This window comes from Xyrauchen texanus, chromosome 29 (assembly GCF_025860055.1).
Source record: "Xyrauchen texanus isolate HMW12.3.18 chromosome 29, RBS_HiC_50CHRs, whole genome shotgun sequence".
In the NCBI taxonomy this organism is placed as follows: Eukaryota; Metazoa; Chordata; class Actinopteri; order Cypriniformes; family Catostomidae; genus Xyrauchen; species Xyrauchen texanus.
In genome coordinates this window covers 30,952,833-30,969,986 of record NC_068304.1, presented here as the reverse complement: position 1 = coordinate 30,969,986, position 17,154 = coordinate 30,952,833, and the positions used below count along the sequence as shown (strand labels likewise).

Here is a 17,154-nt window from a genome sequence, read left to right as displayed (position 1 = left end):
AAGGTTGTGAGTTTGATTCCCAGTGAATACACATATTGATAAAATGTATACATTAAATACACTTCTGTATTTATTTAATCTGCACACTTTAATTGTTTTACTATGTAAACTGGCACTAGATAGACCGCTGTGACACAGCTCGCTGTATTTTTGGAGTTTTGTGTTATGAACAATTTAAAGATGCTGTTCAAAACAAAACCAGGCTTTTGTGTGGTCATTTTTTTATTAATGACCAAATTAAATATATAATTAATTCATTAATTAAATCTTGTCATTATGTTGCAGACATCTAACTTTTTTATATGCAAGGACAAAATCCTGTGTGAACAGCCCCTTTGGATAAAAGTGTCTTTTAATAAATGTAAAACAAGCAATTCTATGAACCCTTATGTGATCTGTATCCCACAAAGGCAAGACAAGTTAAACCTATGAAAGCATTGCTTAGTTTTTAATCATCAAATCCATAATGGTGACACTCAACCAACCAAGCTCTTGGCATTCCGCAGTAATCATGGTGTTGCATGTATGAAGAGAATGGGGGTGGTCTCTGTGTACAAACCCTGAAGATACGCAGAGGCTATCTTCTCTTTCAGACACTACCAGCTAATTTATTAAATTATCCTACTTGCATAGTAACTGAGGCTGCCCTCCCGGCTTGATCCCCAACTTTCCTTGCAACTGAATAAATGAATTTGAAAACAGAGTGAAGAAAAAGTGGAGAAAGAGAACAGGAAGGGCAATAATCCAATAATCCAATAAAGAGGCCATTGCCATTGGCAGGGGTAACAGAGACAGAGTGATAAAAAGAGAGATGCCACAAGAAGAGGAAAAGGGAAGGATGAAGGCATGTTAGCATGAGAACAAATCAAAATGAGAGAGCAACGGGATTCATTAGAATCCTATACGGATGCATTTATCTTTGTGTGTCCAACTTCTAATGACCGCTGATCCCAAACGTTACCTGTTCCTATCCTCGCTCCCCTGCACACAGCTGGCACCTCTGGAGCCCCTGTGGCACCTGCTGGTAGTCAGTGAGGGCACGCAGCCACATGATAGAGCTGCCAAATGCCATCTGCCTGACTGACCAAAGCAAAACATTTACCACGAGTCTCACTGGTCTTCTATCCAGCTTAGCACTACCTTCATTATAGAAGTGTATATGTGAATTTATACCCTTAACAAGTGAAACATAGTAATTATTAAATAATTACATTATAATACCATAACAATTATTTATTCAATTATTTTTTTCTCCGGAGGTCCAATTTTATAATTACTTTATATATTAATTTTACATATAACAACTAAATTATTATTCATAGTCAATGACTATTAGTTTTGTTTTTGTTTTACAACTGTACAGTTACGACTCTTATCTAAACACCCTTCGTTCTAACTGGCTAACCTCTTTGCATGTGAATGAGTAACAATGCTTACAGGTTTATGGTGGAGTAAATTCAATCTATGTACATTCCAAAATTATTTTGCACTGCTGTTATTGTGTAGTGGCATACATTATGACAATATACAAAATTACATGTAAAGTAATGCATCAAACAAATGTAAACAGTTCAAAGAATTGGCAGTACTGTTCAGTTAAAGTCAAATCTAGTTGATTGGTAGAGTGCAAATATTCTGACATATATATATATCTTCTGTCCAGATATGTTTACACTTTGTAGGAACCCTCCCACATTCAGGGTTCAAGATCAGTGTTTCTTAGTGAAGGAGGATCTTTAGGGATTCCAAATTCAGACAGCAGGGCCGCCTCTCTCCTCGTCACCAGTAGATCGATTTGAGCCACCACAGACATGGAGTTAAAAGGGTCACAGGCTTCCCTGTGGTATGGTCATTTAACGCTCTCAAAGGGATGGTTCACCTAAAAAGGTAAATTATCTCATTATTTACTCACCCTCATGATATCTTAAGCGTGTATGACTTTCTTCACCAGAACACATTTAAAGAAAAAAAGAAAAACATGTTAGCTCAGGAGGTCCTTAAAATCCAAGTGAATTGAAATTTCTCTTCAGATGCTCCAAAAATCAGCATAAACTTCATCCATACGACCGCAGCTCTTAATGTCTTCTAAAACGACACGATAGCGTTTGGATTGAAAATATACAGTCCCACTTTATATTAGTTGGCCTTAACAACAATGTACTTTAACATTTTATATAATGTACTAATTATGTAATTATTCATGTTGTTGCATTGTAATAACGTCCAAATTACTTGCATTTAATTATGGGCCAAGCCCCAAAAGCCCCTATTGTTTTTGTTAGTGTTCTTATTCTTCTTCCACTTTTGATTCTATGGTAGCCCATAGAACCGCTTGCGGGAAAGTTATGAAATTTGGCACACAGATAGAGAACAGTCTGAACTGTTAACAAAGCAAATTTGGTGTCTCTACCTCAAACCCTCTAGTGCCACCAACTGCCCAAATTTGCACACACATTTATGTTAATACCTTTTGAACCGCGAGTCCTAGAAATTAATTACATTTTCCCTCTGATCTTTGGCTCAAAACGATTCGACTGCATCCCATGTCATTTAGATTTTTCTGAAAAACCTACTTTTCCAAACTCATCCTAGTGGTGGCTCAGCGGTTAAAGCTCTGGGTTACTGATTGAAAGGTCGGGGGTTCAGGCCCCAGCACTGCCAAGATACCACTGTTGGGCCCTTGACCCTATCTGCTCCAGGGGCACGGTTTCATGTCTGACCCTGCGCTCTGACCACAGCTTAGTTGGGATATGTGAAAAACAACTGCATTTCATTGGCTCTGTACCTGTACTCTGCACAATGACAATAAAAGTTGAATCTTAATCTTTTGTCCAATTTGCATGTAAATGGCCTGCATCTTTTAGAGGTACTCACGACAAAATGTTATTTCACAGAATTGATAAACCATACCGTTTTCAAGGACGCACAAAATTGAACTTGAGGCTGTATCTCTGGAACACTTTGAGGGATTGGGATGAAACTTGGTACGCGTCATCATCATTAGGCCCTGAGGTTACCTGCAGATTTTGGCACACTGCCCCATACTGGCCACGAGATATGAAAAAATCTAATTTTTGCTTATAACTTCTGAACAGTTTGTCATAAAATCATCAATTAGTCTCATTTGATTCAGTGGGGTATAGAGAGTCCAATTATATAAAAAATTCCTATGTCGGGCATTTTGGACATCAGCCATTTGGAATTTGGAAATTATATTGGCATTTATGGACTTGCATTAGCATGGTATATGTCTGATTTAGCAGACTGCTACCACTGTGTAAATCAGGAATTGTCAAATCAAGCAAAAGTTACGTATGGAGTAACAAATGGATCAGTTTTAGGGCCTCTGCTTTTCACTTTATATATTCTTCCCCTGGAAATCATGGAATAAGTTTCCAATGCCGATGAAACCCAACTTTACATTTCTTCTAAACCAGATGAAATTTCACAATTCTCCAAAATAGCAGTGTGTATAAATTAAATATTGAATGGCCAGAAATTTCCTTCTACTCAATTCTGACATGGAATAGTCTCCCTATCACTGTTCGGGATGCAGACACACTCAGTTTAAGTCTAGATTAAAGACTCATTTATTTAGACAGACATACACCCATGTTATTCATCAACTAACAATTAAGCTGCTTTAGTTATGTCTGCTGGAACCAGAAACATTTATCATGCTCTATAACTCTGCAAAGTATTTAATGGCATCTACGCTAATATCTATTTGTTTCCATGTCTCAACCTCGGGATTCATATCCCAAGGTTACCAGAGCCGGCCAGATCCACCTCCTTTCCTGCTTGGTGTCGGACACCATTGCCAAGTGTCTCTGAGTGATGACAACACAGCTGGTGCCAGCCAGACATCACTTCAGATGGACTTCAGGGGATTAACTGATGCCAAATGTAACCATAAAACATGGAATATTTCATATGCCACTGCCTGAAACTTGGATTTAGGATATACCTCTCTGAAATGACCTGCTGTTTGAACTGCGGTGCACCTCACTGATCTCTACCTGCATCATCTTGGTCTGATGGACTAAATTATTAAAATGAAATATACATACATATACTTTCAATTATTTGCCAACAAAAGACTTCATTGTCCAACTATGAAGGACAGTGCATCAATGTGAACTTCTGCAGTTAATCCAGGCTGAACTTCAAAGACATTAGTCATTAATCTTACAGTTCATACTAAATATTTGTATAAACATTGGCCCTTAACACTTCGTTTACTAATTTATACCATGACCTGTACTGAACAAAAATAACTAATATTGGCATTATATTCATGCTGGTTAGCGTGGGGTGAGCCTGGTTCATCCCAAGGTTATCTTTCTCCATTAAACAACATTGTATGGTTCTCTACTCTGTTGAGACATCCAGGATTACCACAGAAACACACCAGTGTGAGTAAAGAAACAGATGAATACATAGCTAATCCAAAATCAGTGAAGGACGTTCCTCCTCACTTGTAAACAGAGCTACTGTGATGCACGTGTGTCAGATCTCATGTGTTTCAAATGTCTTGAATTCACATCACACGAGTGTAGCGCTGCCGACTGGAAGCATAATTTAGAGTAAAAAAAATACAGCTGGTGTCATATGGATGAAGTTTATGCTGTCTGTGGTTTGGAGCATCAAAAGAGAAAATGTCCATTCATTAGCATTTTAAGGACCTACTGAGCTATTTTTCTTCAAATGTGTTCTGATGAAGAAAGGAAGTCATACACACCTGGGGTATCATTAGGGTGAGTAAATAATGAAAGAATTTTCATTTTTGGGTGAACTATCCTTTTAAAAATGTCCACTCCCACTAAGTGTAAACTGGGTCTGCTCAGCAATATGAACCAGAGAGAGCAAAATAGCCTGCAAACGACCAGAGACCAGACTTTTGCAATCATTTTAGTCAATGACTGTATATTTCAGACTGGATCTTCCCAGTGAGGATGAATGTGAAAGAGGTTTTTGAATGTGTGAAAGAGGCTGGGTGGCACATTGCTTTAAGCAGCATTTGTTGTTGTAGATTTTTTTTTCTCAATATCATTGCTTGCTTATTTATAGTAGTGTTCTTGCTGTATCTAACACATGGCTATGATATTTTTTTTTGTCATTGCTTTTCCTCATGGTTAAAGTGAGAACGTCTACTGACTCGGTCCAAGTACAGACCTCTAATCAAGAGTGCTTCAGGCTTTACTCAGACAGGCAACGAAAATCAGATTTCTTTGTCACATTTGTCTACAATTTGTTTAGTTTGTGTGGTATGAAAAAAGAAAGCATGTTTTACAGTAATTGTAGTCAAATCACATTACCGTCACCTCGTGTCATGAATGAAGACTATTCAAATTAAAATGAGATTTTTGATAATATATTTCAGTCTGAACAGTAAGATCATATTTCAATAGTCATCATTCAGGATGTGATGTGACTGTACTGTCATACACAAAGCACAATAGTGTCTACAACTAGGTTTGAGAACAAATAGCTCATGTGGCATTCATAATGTATTGAATGGCAAATGAAAAAAAAATAAATGAGTGAACGGTCTTAGACATACAATATGCATGAATGTGTACATATTAACATGTAATGACTCTGCCCAGAGTCCAAGCAGTGATACACCATGTCCTAACCAGACACGACGCTGCAATACGGGATAAAAGGTCTCTTTTCCATGTTAACCCTCCTAAGCTGTTCAAAAATGGTCAACACCTTGGTGTTTGCGGTCATTTTTGACCAGATATAATAAAGGTTTACCCCCTTTAATGACATGTTATAACACTAACTTCCCTGTAGCAGTAACAATAAAATGTAATATTATTTACATGTAAATTTCTCAATTTCACAATAAATTGTACATGCAAATAAGCTAATTTATGAAACTTCACTACCAGTAAAAACATGCAGAAAATATGTGAATGAGTCATGTATTGGGGCAGATTGTTGCTAGCTGGTACAATTAAGAAACGTAACATGACTTAAATTATGTTGTGACAATAATGTCAACTACATGGCTGCAGTGTTTTTATGCATCCACCTGCTGTATAGTAATTCTATTTTTGCATTTGGTGTTACAAAAAGACATAGAATAAGCATTTTGTTATCAACAAATTATTTGAAATATCAACAATTAATTAAAATGTGTACCAAATAGTCAAATGGTAATATTTGAACAGCATACAGTTTCTCTTTTCATAGCAAAAAACCAAAAAAAAACATCAGTATTTTGTCTGGAATCGAAGCACATACATTGGTGTCAGATTCAGACTTTTTGGTCTTTGATGGGTATTCTTTTTTCTCTTTTTTTCACTTGTGTGTGTGCTTTCTGCATTCTGGCGGTGTTAATCTCACACTAATTTCTTTATCTCTATCTCTGAGAGGTGCATGCTGGGAATGATGTGTGTGTGTGAGAGCTGAGTGCGTTTTTGTGAGTGAATGTGGAAAAATCTTGTGTATTCAAGTATTTCTTTTTTATAATTTTATTTCTATTTTTTTTTCTCCTTCCGTTTTACCACTTGACCATTTCTACTAAACGTGTTTGGAAATGAAAGATTGCGTGTTACATTTCACACACCGTAATAGCGCCTGTTCCCGGGATAGGAACGCCATTGTCACTCCGTAATGGGTGCAAATGCGTGCCAGAGCCTGGAGCGACAGTGGAAGAACTGCTCTTAGTTGTTGGAGAACAGGTAGGGTATGAGAATATTAGCTCGGCCTCAAGAATGAACAAATTGATTGTTGTTTTTTTCCAATCAGAAGCACTGGTTAATCAGTTGACTGAGCGGAATATTGGTAAGAGAAACTTTTGTCACGGTGACCCCGCTATCCACTCCAGCAATGAAAATCACTATTTCAGATGTGCCACTGTTTGTTTCTAATGATGCAATCATAAAAGAATTGCAAAGATTTGGAAAGATTGCAAGTCCAGTTCGAATGGTTACTCTTGGATGTAAAAATACAGCGCTTAAACATTTTCTTTCATTTAGACATGTTTACACATTTCTGAGCTCGTCGGATTGAACCCTAGAGATTTCTAGAGTAAATCATGGAGAGAACTCTAATATGGTTTATGCTAGCATGGAGAGTTTAAAGTGCTTTGAATGTGGAAACTTGGGGTATAAACACTTTGCATGCTCACAAAAAGATGTGCAAAACGCATCCACATCTCGGGATGTTGTCAACAACACTGATCTGCACACGAATGATAAATGAACTGAGAAGAGGAAAAAACCAGCAGAAGAAGTGAAAGGGCAAAAAGAGTTGAGGGAAAATAACGTAAATGATACAACCTAGACAAGTTTCTGTTACCGACAGACCTGTGAGTGGAACTGATGTGAAAGAACAGGCTGTGTGAGTGTTGTAGAATAGTGCGAGAGTAATGATATTACGCAGGATGAAGTCTTAGAAGAGAATATGGCTGATGAATTGAATGGTTTATCTCGGAGTACCAATGAGGATGCGAGAGATGATGAACCAGTTATTAGAGGTGCAAAAAGACGACTTGAATTATGTCGAACAAATTAACTTGTATCTTGATGAAACAAAGGGAAAAGCTGGGGTTGAAATAAGTGATTTTGTTTCCAGAAGTTGCTACCAGAGCTGTTGTCTAGTAGAATGAGTGGCTATGAAGAGCTCTCACAACAGAACAGATTTTGGCTAAAATAACATATCACTACAATTAGACATGGAAAGAACAACACAGGGAAAACAAACATTGTTATGTCTAATAACTTGCCTTCCCTTTTATATTGTTTACTCTCACTTTATTTTATTTCATGGAGATCTTTCGGGTGGGATCCCTTAATGTAAATGGGATGAGTGAAAGAGACTGGGATATTATCTGAAATTATATGTTTGAAAGATTTAAGTGTTGTTGTTCTTGCAAGAGACTCATAGTAATTAAGTTGACTGGGGTTTGAGGTGGGAAGGATAGAAAGTTCTCATTCATGGAACTAATTTAATTGCTGGTGTACCAGTGCCCCTTCTGACAAATGTAGTAGTACCTCGAAGACTGCTGATTGTAATAATTTGCTTTCTTGTTTGTAAACATTTATGCCCCTAATTTGAGAACTGAAAGAATAGAGCTTTTTAATAAATTAAATAACAGCAACATGTTGATGATTTTATTGTGTTTGTGGGAGATTGGAACTGCACTGTAGATTTCACATTAGACAGAATTTGGGAAAAACCTCACGCTCCGTCTGCTATATGTTTAGCCAGTATTGTTGAGAATTTGGATTTCTCAGATGTATGGAGAGAATGTAATCCTTTAATACAGCAGTATACATGGATGGAAGGGTCTCTGTTGAGTGATTGGATAGGATAGATATATATATATATATAAAATAGGGTTGCTAATACAATGATCTTAGAGAATACAAAGAGCCCGTAAGATTAATTATTAGCATTTTAATATAAAAATGTTGGAAGATAAACATTGAGTATTTTATATAATTTTGGGAGACCTAAAAAAGTGAAAGTAATTATGAAAATATTATTCAATGGTGGGAGATTTTGAAAAAGCAAATAAGAAATTTCTGTCAACAATATGCATCTTATTCTTTGTGTTTAAAAAAGATAGAGTATTTAGAAAAGGCAAAAAAAATGAAACTGAAAAGAGACTCATTGGCAATGATGCTAAAACTCTTGAGAGATATGGATTCTCCTACCTCCTTTTTCTCTACTTCGAGCAAAAAGCACAACAGGTAGGAGCAACAGTTTAAGAGACAATAATGGAAGTAAAACATCAGACCATGTGACAATGTGCAAAATTGCTGTGGATTTTTATTCTAAATTGTATGAAACTGACAACTCCGATGAGCAGTCAGAAAGGATTTGCTACAAGATCTTCCTGTTATAAATTTGGAACATAAACAATCCTTAGAAATGGCATTTACGTTTGAGGAGGTTATATCTGCTGTCATGGGGACGGTCTTCAGTACTTACACCAGGTCTGGATGGATTACCTGCTGAATGAAAGAATTTTTGGACCGTTATTGGTGCTGACAAAAGCATCGGCGAAGAAACGCTTCCGAAGAGACGTCAACGCGCAGTTTTAACACTGCTCCCAAAAAAAGGAAATGACACTTTGACACATTCTATATGATGAATATAAGATTCTCTCAAAATGTTTGGCTAATAGACTGAATAACGTATTACATGAAATTATACATAAGGATCACTCACATTTTATAACAGATCGATATATTACAAACAAATTACACTTCGTAACTGATGTTTTTGATTTTGCTTTCTATAGCAACATTAATTTGGGATTTCTATCATTAGACAATGAAAAGGCATTTGATAGAGGGGACCACACTTACCTCTTTGATACATTAAAGGCCTTTGGATTTGGTAACTTTATTTCAAAGTCTGCTATACTCTGAAGCCACATGTATGCTAAAAATGGCTAGTGGTCTAAGCTTGCCAATAAAAGTCCAACGGGGTATTATACAGGGTTGTCCCCTATCAGGGCAACTCTACAGTATTGTGACTGAACTCTTATTGTTTAAGTTGAGAAGAGAAATAACAGGACTACAGGTCAATGCACTGGATTCCCAGTTGAACTATCTACATATTCAGATGATGCTACAGTTTTAATAAATCACATTGTTCAAATTTTAATAGAGGTCTTAGAATAATATGTTTTCCCATAACACTCTAAGGTGAATTGGGGCAAAAGTGATGCTTTGTGGTGTGGCAGGGACTGTAACGGTCCATTTCTCCCTGGTGGTTTGCAGTGGGGAAGGGCAGGTTTTAAATATCTTTTTGTATTTTTAGGAACAAATTAATACAGAAGACAAAACTGGGATAGTGAAGAAAGTGTGTGCTTGGTTCTCTAAATGGCAATGGTTGGATCTTGTAGGGGAATAGCTTTATTATGCCACAACTTTGTGGCCTCATTGTTATGGCAAAAAATTATCATTCTTGAGCCTCTGGAAGACCTAGTCCAAGAAATTAAGCCATGTCTTGTAGATTACTTGGGACAGTACTGGCTGAAAGCACCAGTTCTATATCTACCCATACATGGAATGCTTTGGATTTTTATCATGTTGCATGATCCATTTCCGGCCATGCTTTAACTTCACAACTGACCGCTTGTGGTTATATTCCAGGATTTTACAATATTCCTCAGAATTCATAATTCTCTGGACTATGTGGAGTTGTCCAGGTCCTGAGGATGAAAAGCAGGCCCAGATCTTAATGTTACCACCACCATGCTTCACTATTGGGAGAAAGTTCTTATGGTGGTATGCAGTGTTGACTTTTCACCAAACGTGGCAGTTTTGGCTGTGACCAAACAGTTAAATTGTGGACCCATCTGTCCACAGAATGGACTTCCAGAAAGCTTCAGGTTTCTCCAGGTTCTCTCTGGAAAAGATGAGACAATCAGCTTTGTTCTTTTTTGAGAGCAGAGGCTTCTTCCTAGTAACCCTAACCTGAAAGCCATGTTGATGGAGCTTATTCTTATTGTGGAAGCATGCACATGTGTCCCAGATGCAGCAAGAAAGGTCTGCAAATCCCTAGATGTTATGTTTGGGTTGGCTTTCACCTGAATTATCACTTTTCTTGCAGCTCTTGTGGCAGAGTTGCAGTAATTTTCAGCGCTCTCATTTGTAGATGATCTGTCTCACGGTGGACTGATGGAGCTCAGATTCATTTATAGCTTTCCCCAGACAAATGTGCTGTCACTACCCTCTTCCTGAGGTCCTCTGAGATTTATTTTCCTCTTGGTATGATTGACCTGTATGGGTTCACTTGGTAAGACTAAACTGACCTGGTTTTATCGCCGTTTCAATCAGTGCTGCCCAATTTCTTCAATATAAATCTTGCATTTCATTGGATAATTTGGCCACCAATTTTGTCCCCCTAATTGTATTGAGCTGCTCATTTAAAGCAATGCAGCTCAGGGTTCACTAACTTTTGCAGCTACAAAAGTTGACAAAATATGTTTTTAGTCTTTTGACTACACAATTGATTTCCTCAAAAAAAATAAAAAAGTATATGGAATTGATAAACATACACCTGTTATTTCATATAATGGTATATAACTGGTTCTGATTAAATAAAGAAATAATGTTAAAACAATAGAAAACTCCAAAATGCTCAAGAGTTTCACAATTTTTAGCAGTATGCCATTGGCTAGTACGGTCAGCATAAACCCACAGAACCCGCACTGGGCATAGCATAGCCTTTTATGCTCTTCCGACTCAAAGAGTGGATGAGAAAAGGACTGCAAATTAACAATCTGCGAGTGAAAGGAAGAGATGACTTTAGGCAAATAGCCAAAATGAGGTCTCAGTACGACCTTAGCCAACTCTGCCACAAATTACATACTCAAAAGGATTTACTGACAGGTCATGCAAATCACAAACCCTCTTAAACGATGCCAATACTAAAAAACAGGGCCGTTTTAAGAGTCAGAAATTTATTGGATACTGATGTTATAAGCTCGAATGGAGCAGCCGAGAGCGACTCTAACACAGATAAATCCCATAAGGGACACAGAAGGGAACGAAAATGTCTAAGCCTGCAAGCTCTGCTCATAAAAAAAAAAAAAACAAGAGAAAGTCTTCCAACAGAAACTCCATTCACCAGCACATGTTCAGCCACTGAATCCTCACTCTGCGCTGTGCATTAAGAGGCGAAAATATGCCATTTACGTTTATAACCTTTTTGTTGATGGAGCTATAGCATTTAAGATGGTATCAACCACTGGGGGGATAATCCATCATTCAAAATGGAGCGCTGTTGAGGAGCCAAACCCACAATTTCCATAACTCAGACCGAGGGTGCAAAATACTGCCCCACACCTGATATGGTGTGTAATGTCCAATTTCCAGGCATCAGAACCTGTATGGACAGGAGATCCGCCCCCAAATTCAACCGGCCCAGGACATGTACTGCTCATAGAAACAGCACATTATCCCATGCCCACAGAAGAATGAGACGTGTGATGAAAGCACACCCCTCTCCATCATGGTTGATGCAAGCGACCACCATCATGTTGTCCAACATGAGGACATGACTGCCACAAAATTCTGGAAGGAAAAACCTCAAAGCCAACAGCACCACAAGCATCTCCAGACAGCTTATGTGCCAATTCAGCCACTGACCCGTCCATACTCGTTGAGCAGCATGTTATCATATACAGCGCCCTAACCCACAGAGGGGAATGACAGCAGATACCATCAAGCATAAGCCCCAAAAGCCTGTGAAACGTTCACATGGGAAGAATGTGTCCCACTTTGAACATCGCTAGAAACTTACATAATGCCAGAAAAAGTCACGCCTGCATTGTCTGCGAGTCTAGCTCAACCTCTTGAAACTGTTGTGGAGTCTGTTGCCTCTGCAATAAGATGCTCTTGTCTAGGTTAACATACAACCGAAGACTGCTTAAGTAACTGAGAACGACATCTCAATGTTGAGCTGCCAAACTCTCTGAATGAGCGAGCACCAATCAATCTTTGAGAAAAATCAAGCAGTGGATGCCATGATGCCTCAAGGTGCCAGTGCTGCATCCATGCATTTAGTGAATGTGCAAGGTGCTAACACAAGTCTGTAAAGAAGTATGCCAATTTGGAACACTCTACCCCCGAAAGTGACCCTGGGAATACACCTGCCTTGGCACAGTAAGAATGTGCAAATACGCATCCTTCAAATTTATTGTCACAAACCAGTCGTCCGGCTGAACTTTATGCTGTAATGCAAAAATAAAAATAACGCATTCTCCCTCATTCAGATTACCAAATTCAGAATGCCTTGTAACTGCTGCCAAGCTGTAACACAGGCAGACAGAGGATGATGCCCTTGTGAGGCATCATTGTGGCTGATTGAATAGGGTTTAAAAAAGTTTGCCTTAATTATTTTTCGGCATTATGACTGTCGTCCTGAAGTGTTCTTATAGCAGGAACGTTTACAGAAAAAACAGGAAAGTCTGTATGAACATTGGGGAGAGGACCTGTGCTTATTGTACATTTAATTATGTTATGCCTATTCCATAACCGTTGGCTATGGGAACACAAGCCAAATTTGACAAGCAAGCATAAAAAGTGGTCACTCTGAACGTATTTACAGAAGATAATCTGTCTTCCCTAGCATTACAACGGGGAACAATGTGCAAACTTGGGAGGAACTAAAAGCAAGCAGATTTAGCATTTATTATGGGGGAACAGTGTGCGACATTGAGTATGTGATTTGTGAATATTTGTGCGTATTATACACAATTCGCTCCCCCAGCTTAAGTTGCGGTGGAAAACTGAGCCATAACCTACCTTTGATAGGCAAATTTTTAAACCAATTGGTCTCCATATACAAAGTATAACCCAATGGTTTCTTAATCAAAAACTATAATCTAATCCATTTGTAAATTATGACATATTTGGTCCTCCATACACAAATCATGACATACTCGATCATCCATACATGCTAAATCTCGAGTGTCCGATGCGTATAAAATGGTGGATTCGCACAAGGAGAAGCAAGAGTGTGACCGACGGAAAACTCAAAACACAACTCCTTAACAAATGGAAAGACTGAAAAATCATTGAGTGCAGAATGAACATGTCCATTTGCAACCATTTTAGTCTCACACACTCATCATCTCCTGATGGTATCCAGGGAGAATAGGAACGCAGGCAAAGCACCCCGCGTGTTGGTTCACAATATTGTTATGGAGAAAAAAGGTCATTTTTTTAGACTATTTAGTACCCTGGCTTGAGCACAAATCATCCAGGAGCTCACCGCCACATAACCGAGCTCCAAAAATAGGAGAAAAAAAAAAAAAAAAAAAAAAAAAAAAAGAGGCAGGGACCACGCGCTGTGCCACATTACATTTCTGTGAACTCTCTAGGGTAACAACATAGAAGAAATTCTGTATTTTTGAAAGGAAGTGTCTACCTTTTCCATCGTTCCCTTGATGAAACCGCTCCAAACCAGCTTTCCTTGATGGAAAACGGCACCGAACTAGGCCATGCGCCAGATAAAGGAGCATGTCTCAATGGCGAAGGAGAGAGAAACACATGTAAAAGTCTGATGCCTGTCCTAATTCCTCCTCCTTATGACAAGAGCCGGAGCCTCAAGGCCCATATGGCTCCTTTCAAAGACTGCATGGCTTGACAGAGCCTCAAATATGCGCTATTGGGCCTGTTTAACAATGCGGTTGAATCCGCACACAGACTGCTCATTTCCAACCTTACATGTTATCACTCAAAAGGGAGAAAATAGTCCTGGCTTCGGCATGAGATGCTAGTAACTAACACGGATTTAGACAAATTTGTGCACTGAAGTAAGAAAATCTGGCAAAATTGCACCAAAGCAGCTGCCTATATTTCTTATTTTATTGTCATTTATCCTAATTTTAGTGTATGAATATTGCAGTGTGACGTTGTATCTAGTGTGGACAGATCGCTTGTCACTGGAATCTTGTCATGTCTGTTAAGGACAAGGTCTTAATCTCTTCCACAAAATTACTGAAAATATTTTCAATAATTTTTTTTCAGCAACGTTAACAAAGACTAGACAAAAAAAAAAGATGCTTTATGATGATAATTAAACTATTAATTAAAACAATGTTGACAAAAAGACGACAAGAACAATTTACCTTTTACGAACTGGATAGTTACCAGTTTATCTGTTATAGTTTTAACGTTTTTTTTTTATTTTTTACATTATCATCAACTAAAATATATTTTCATTATACTAAATTAGATCTCTTTTATTCAGAGTAAAACTGAATTAAATAAATGAATATGATGAAATATTGAGTAAATATAAAAGGACACTTTCATCAAAATAATAAAATCACTACAATTTTTATATTAAAAACTAATATATATATATATATATTTTTTTTTATAAATTATTTCTAGGGATTTATAAGAATAAAAGTAAGCAAATGACTGCACATTTACACATGGAAAAGCAACAATGAGTGCATGAGATACTCCCTTGCATTATTCAATTGCCTACATCAAGCCATTAGTCCTATTATTTAATTTCAATTTCTTAAGTGTGACTTAAGTTTCCATTTCTGTGACTGATGCTTACTCACCTCATGAGTATTGCATCGTGTCAAGATGTCATGGCAATTCTGACATCTTTCTTTCCACAATGACAACTGCTCTTGTTCTGTACTGTATATGTCTTGACATTTGTGTTGGTGCTTAAGTTATTTCATAAGTAGATATACCAGATATTGACAACCTTGTCTGAACAAATTAAATTTATGTACAGTAATTACTTGCAAAATGACACTAAAGATCAGATTTGAAAAGCCAAACTAGATTAATGTGCAGTGCAAACAAAGGCTTAGAACACCAGCAGAACTTCACAATAGCAGAATGACTTCACCCTTCACTGACCTTTCAAAAGGTCTGCACTGCATCCTGAAATCCCTCTGTCGGTCCATTCTCTCCTCTCTCCGGATCCGATGATGTGATGACTCCGCACTACTGAGTCAGATACAAGAGCTCCACGGTAGTCATTGACTCACTCACTATGATATGCCAATCTATCTGTGGGAAAGAGAGAGTGAGAGCAAGAACACAGATGAAGACAGAATGACTGTCAGGGCACTTGAACAGTAGTCTAGATTCTCTTGTTTACACAGCTATGGATAATTGATAATATTCAAGAAAAAACCACTGACAGAGTGCAGAGACACTCTGTCTTACTGCTGAGTGTGACGAGGCAGGCAAAGAATGAGCATCTAAGTACAGCTTTATTTAAATTAACACGAAAACTCAGAGTAAAGAAAAACACAGGGACCCTAGCACAGAGCATAACCAAACATGCAAGAACTGACAAATAAACTGGGGGAAACAAGGGCTTAAATACACAAGGGAAAACAAGGAACACCTGGGGAAACAATCAGGGAATGAGAAACAATCAGGGGAAAACCAATCATAAAATGAAACTACAAAGAACTACAAAAACCTAACAGGAAACAGGAACTAAACCAGAACTTCAACATAAAAGCACAAAAACAAAAGACAACAGGGAATATGTGAAACTGAGTAGAGTCAAATATTGAGAAATGGTGATTGCTCTTCATTCATCAGCTCTTTAAAGTTGGAGAGACAAATGTGAGTGTGAGATTATTGACAGGATTCCCTCTACTTTACACTCTGCTTGAGTGAGAGTGGTCCAGAATTACAGAGTGCTATCCTTTCTGTTGGCCACTTTATTTTCTAGCTGTACATAATTAGCATCTGTTGGTTTTAAAAGTGGAGATAACATGTTCAGGGATACCAAATTACCAATCATTACAGTAGAAAAACACAAACAGGGAGTTTTCCACAATACATGGATAAATGTTGGAGAAGCTAGTAAAAATGGATGCCATTAGAAACAAATGTAGCATTCTTCTAAGCCATCCAGGGGTGGGATTCCCATTCCCATCTTTTGTCTATCTGGCTGTCAAAAGATTTGAAATCATGAATCACAAATAATCTCTTCACTCATCTCTAAACTCAAACTAATTTATTTAGTTTCTTTTTTAAAGAAAGAAAACAAAAAAATATGCAAAAGTTAGTTTTGACAAATTGTTTGGATGGCATTTTTGTGATGGATGGATGGATGGGTGGATGGATGGATGGTGAATCATTGTAGTAATGACTTTTGTAATACTAATGATAATGCTACATGATATCCAGTATAATATAAGTTAAAATATACATGATATCCAGTATAATATAAAAACCCGTATTTTATGTCAATAAAGGGCTGCTTAGGGTGTGACACGCTGAGGGTGTTTGGTGGTACATAAGACAAAAAACTTTGGGAAACACTGTTTAAGGCACAAAGAAAATAAAAAATAAAATCTAAAAACTGTTCTTGAAACTTTCAACTGCATTCAGTAGCAGTTTTAACCACCAGGCAAACCACACAATTGCGTGGGGCCCCTGAAAGCTCCGAAGAAAAATGCTTGAGGGGTGAAATTATGTTCTGGGTACATGCGCAAATGCGCTGTTGTCAGCACTCTTAGAGCCGGGTTCGGGACAGGTGAGAACTTGATTTGTGCATGTGCACTCACTCAAAAATATGCACAAACAGATGATTTAGGGGCCGTTCACACCGAACGTGTTTTTGCCTGTGTCTGCTCTGTTTTTCCATCGTTTTCCTGTGTAAACGCGCTGGATGAAC

General features: G+C 37.8%; 1 protein-coding gene across 2 annotated transcripts in view; it reads right to left on the bottom strand.

Moving 5' to 3' along the window:
- The window catches only part of LOC127623143 (leucine-rich repeat and fibronectin type III domain-containing protein 1-like protein), a 218,135-nt gene that overhangs the window by 77,704 nt on the left and 123,277 nt on the right, over nucleotides 1-17,154 (bottom strand). For both annotated transcript variants that reach the window (XM_052097414.1, XM_052097415.1), the window contains exon 2: nucleotides 15,372-15,524. In XM_052097414.1, coding sequence (XP_051953374.1) covers nucleotides 15,372-15,418 — 47 coding nt within the window. In that variant the 5' untranslated portion in view covers nucleotides 15,419-15,524. The remainder of the gene's footprint in view (nucleotides 1-15,371; nucleotides 15,525-17,154) is intronic.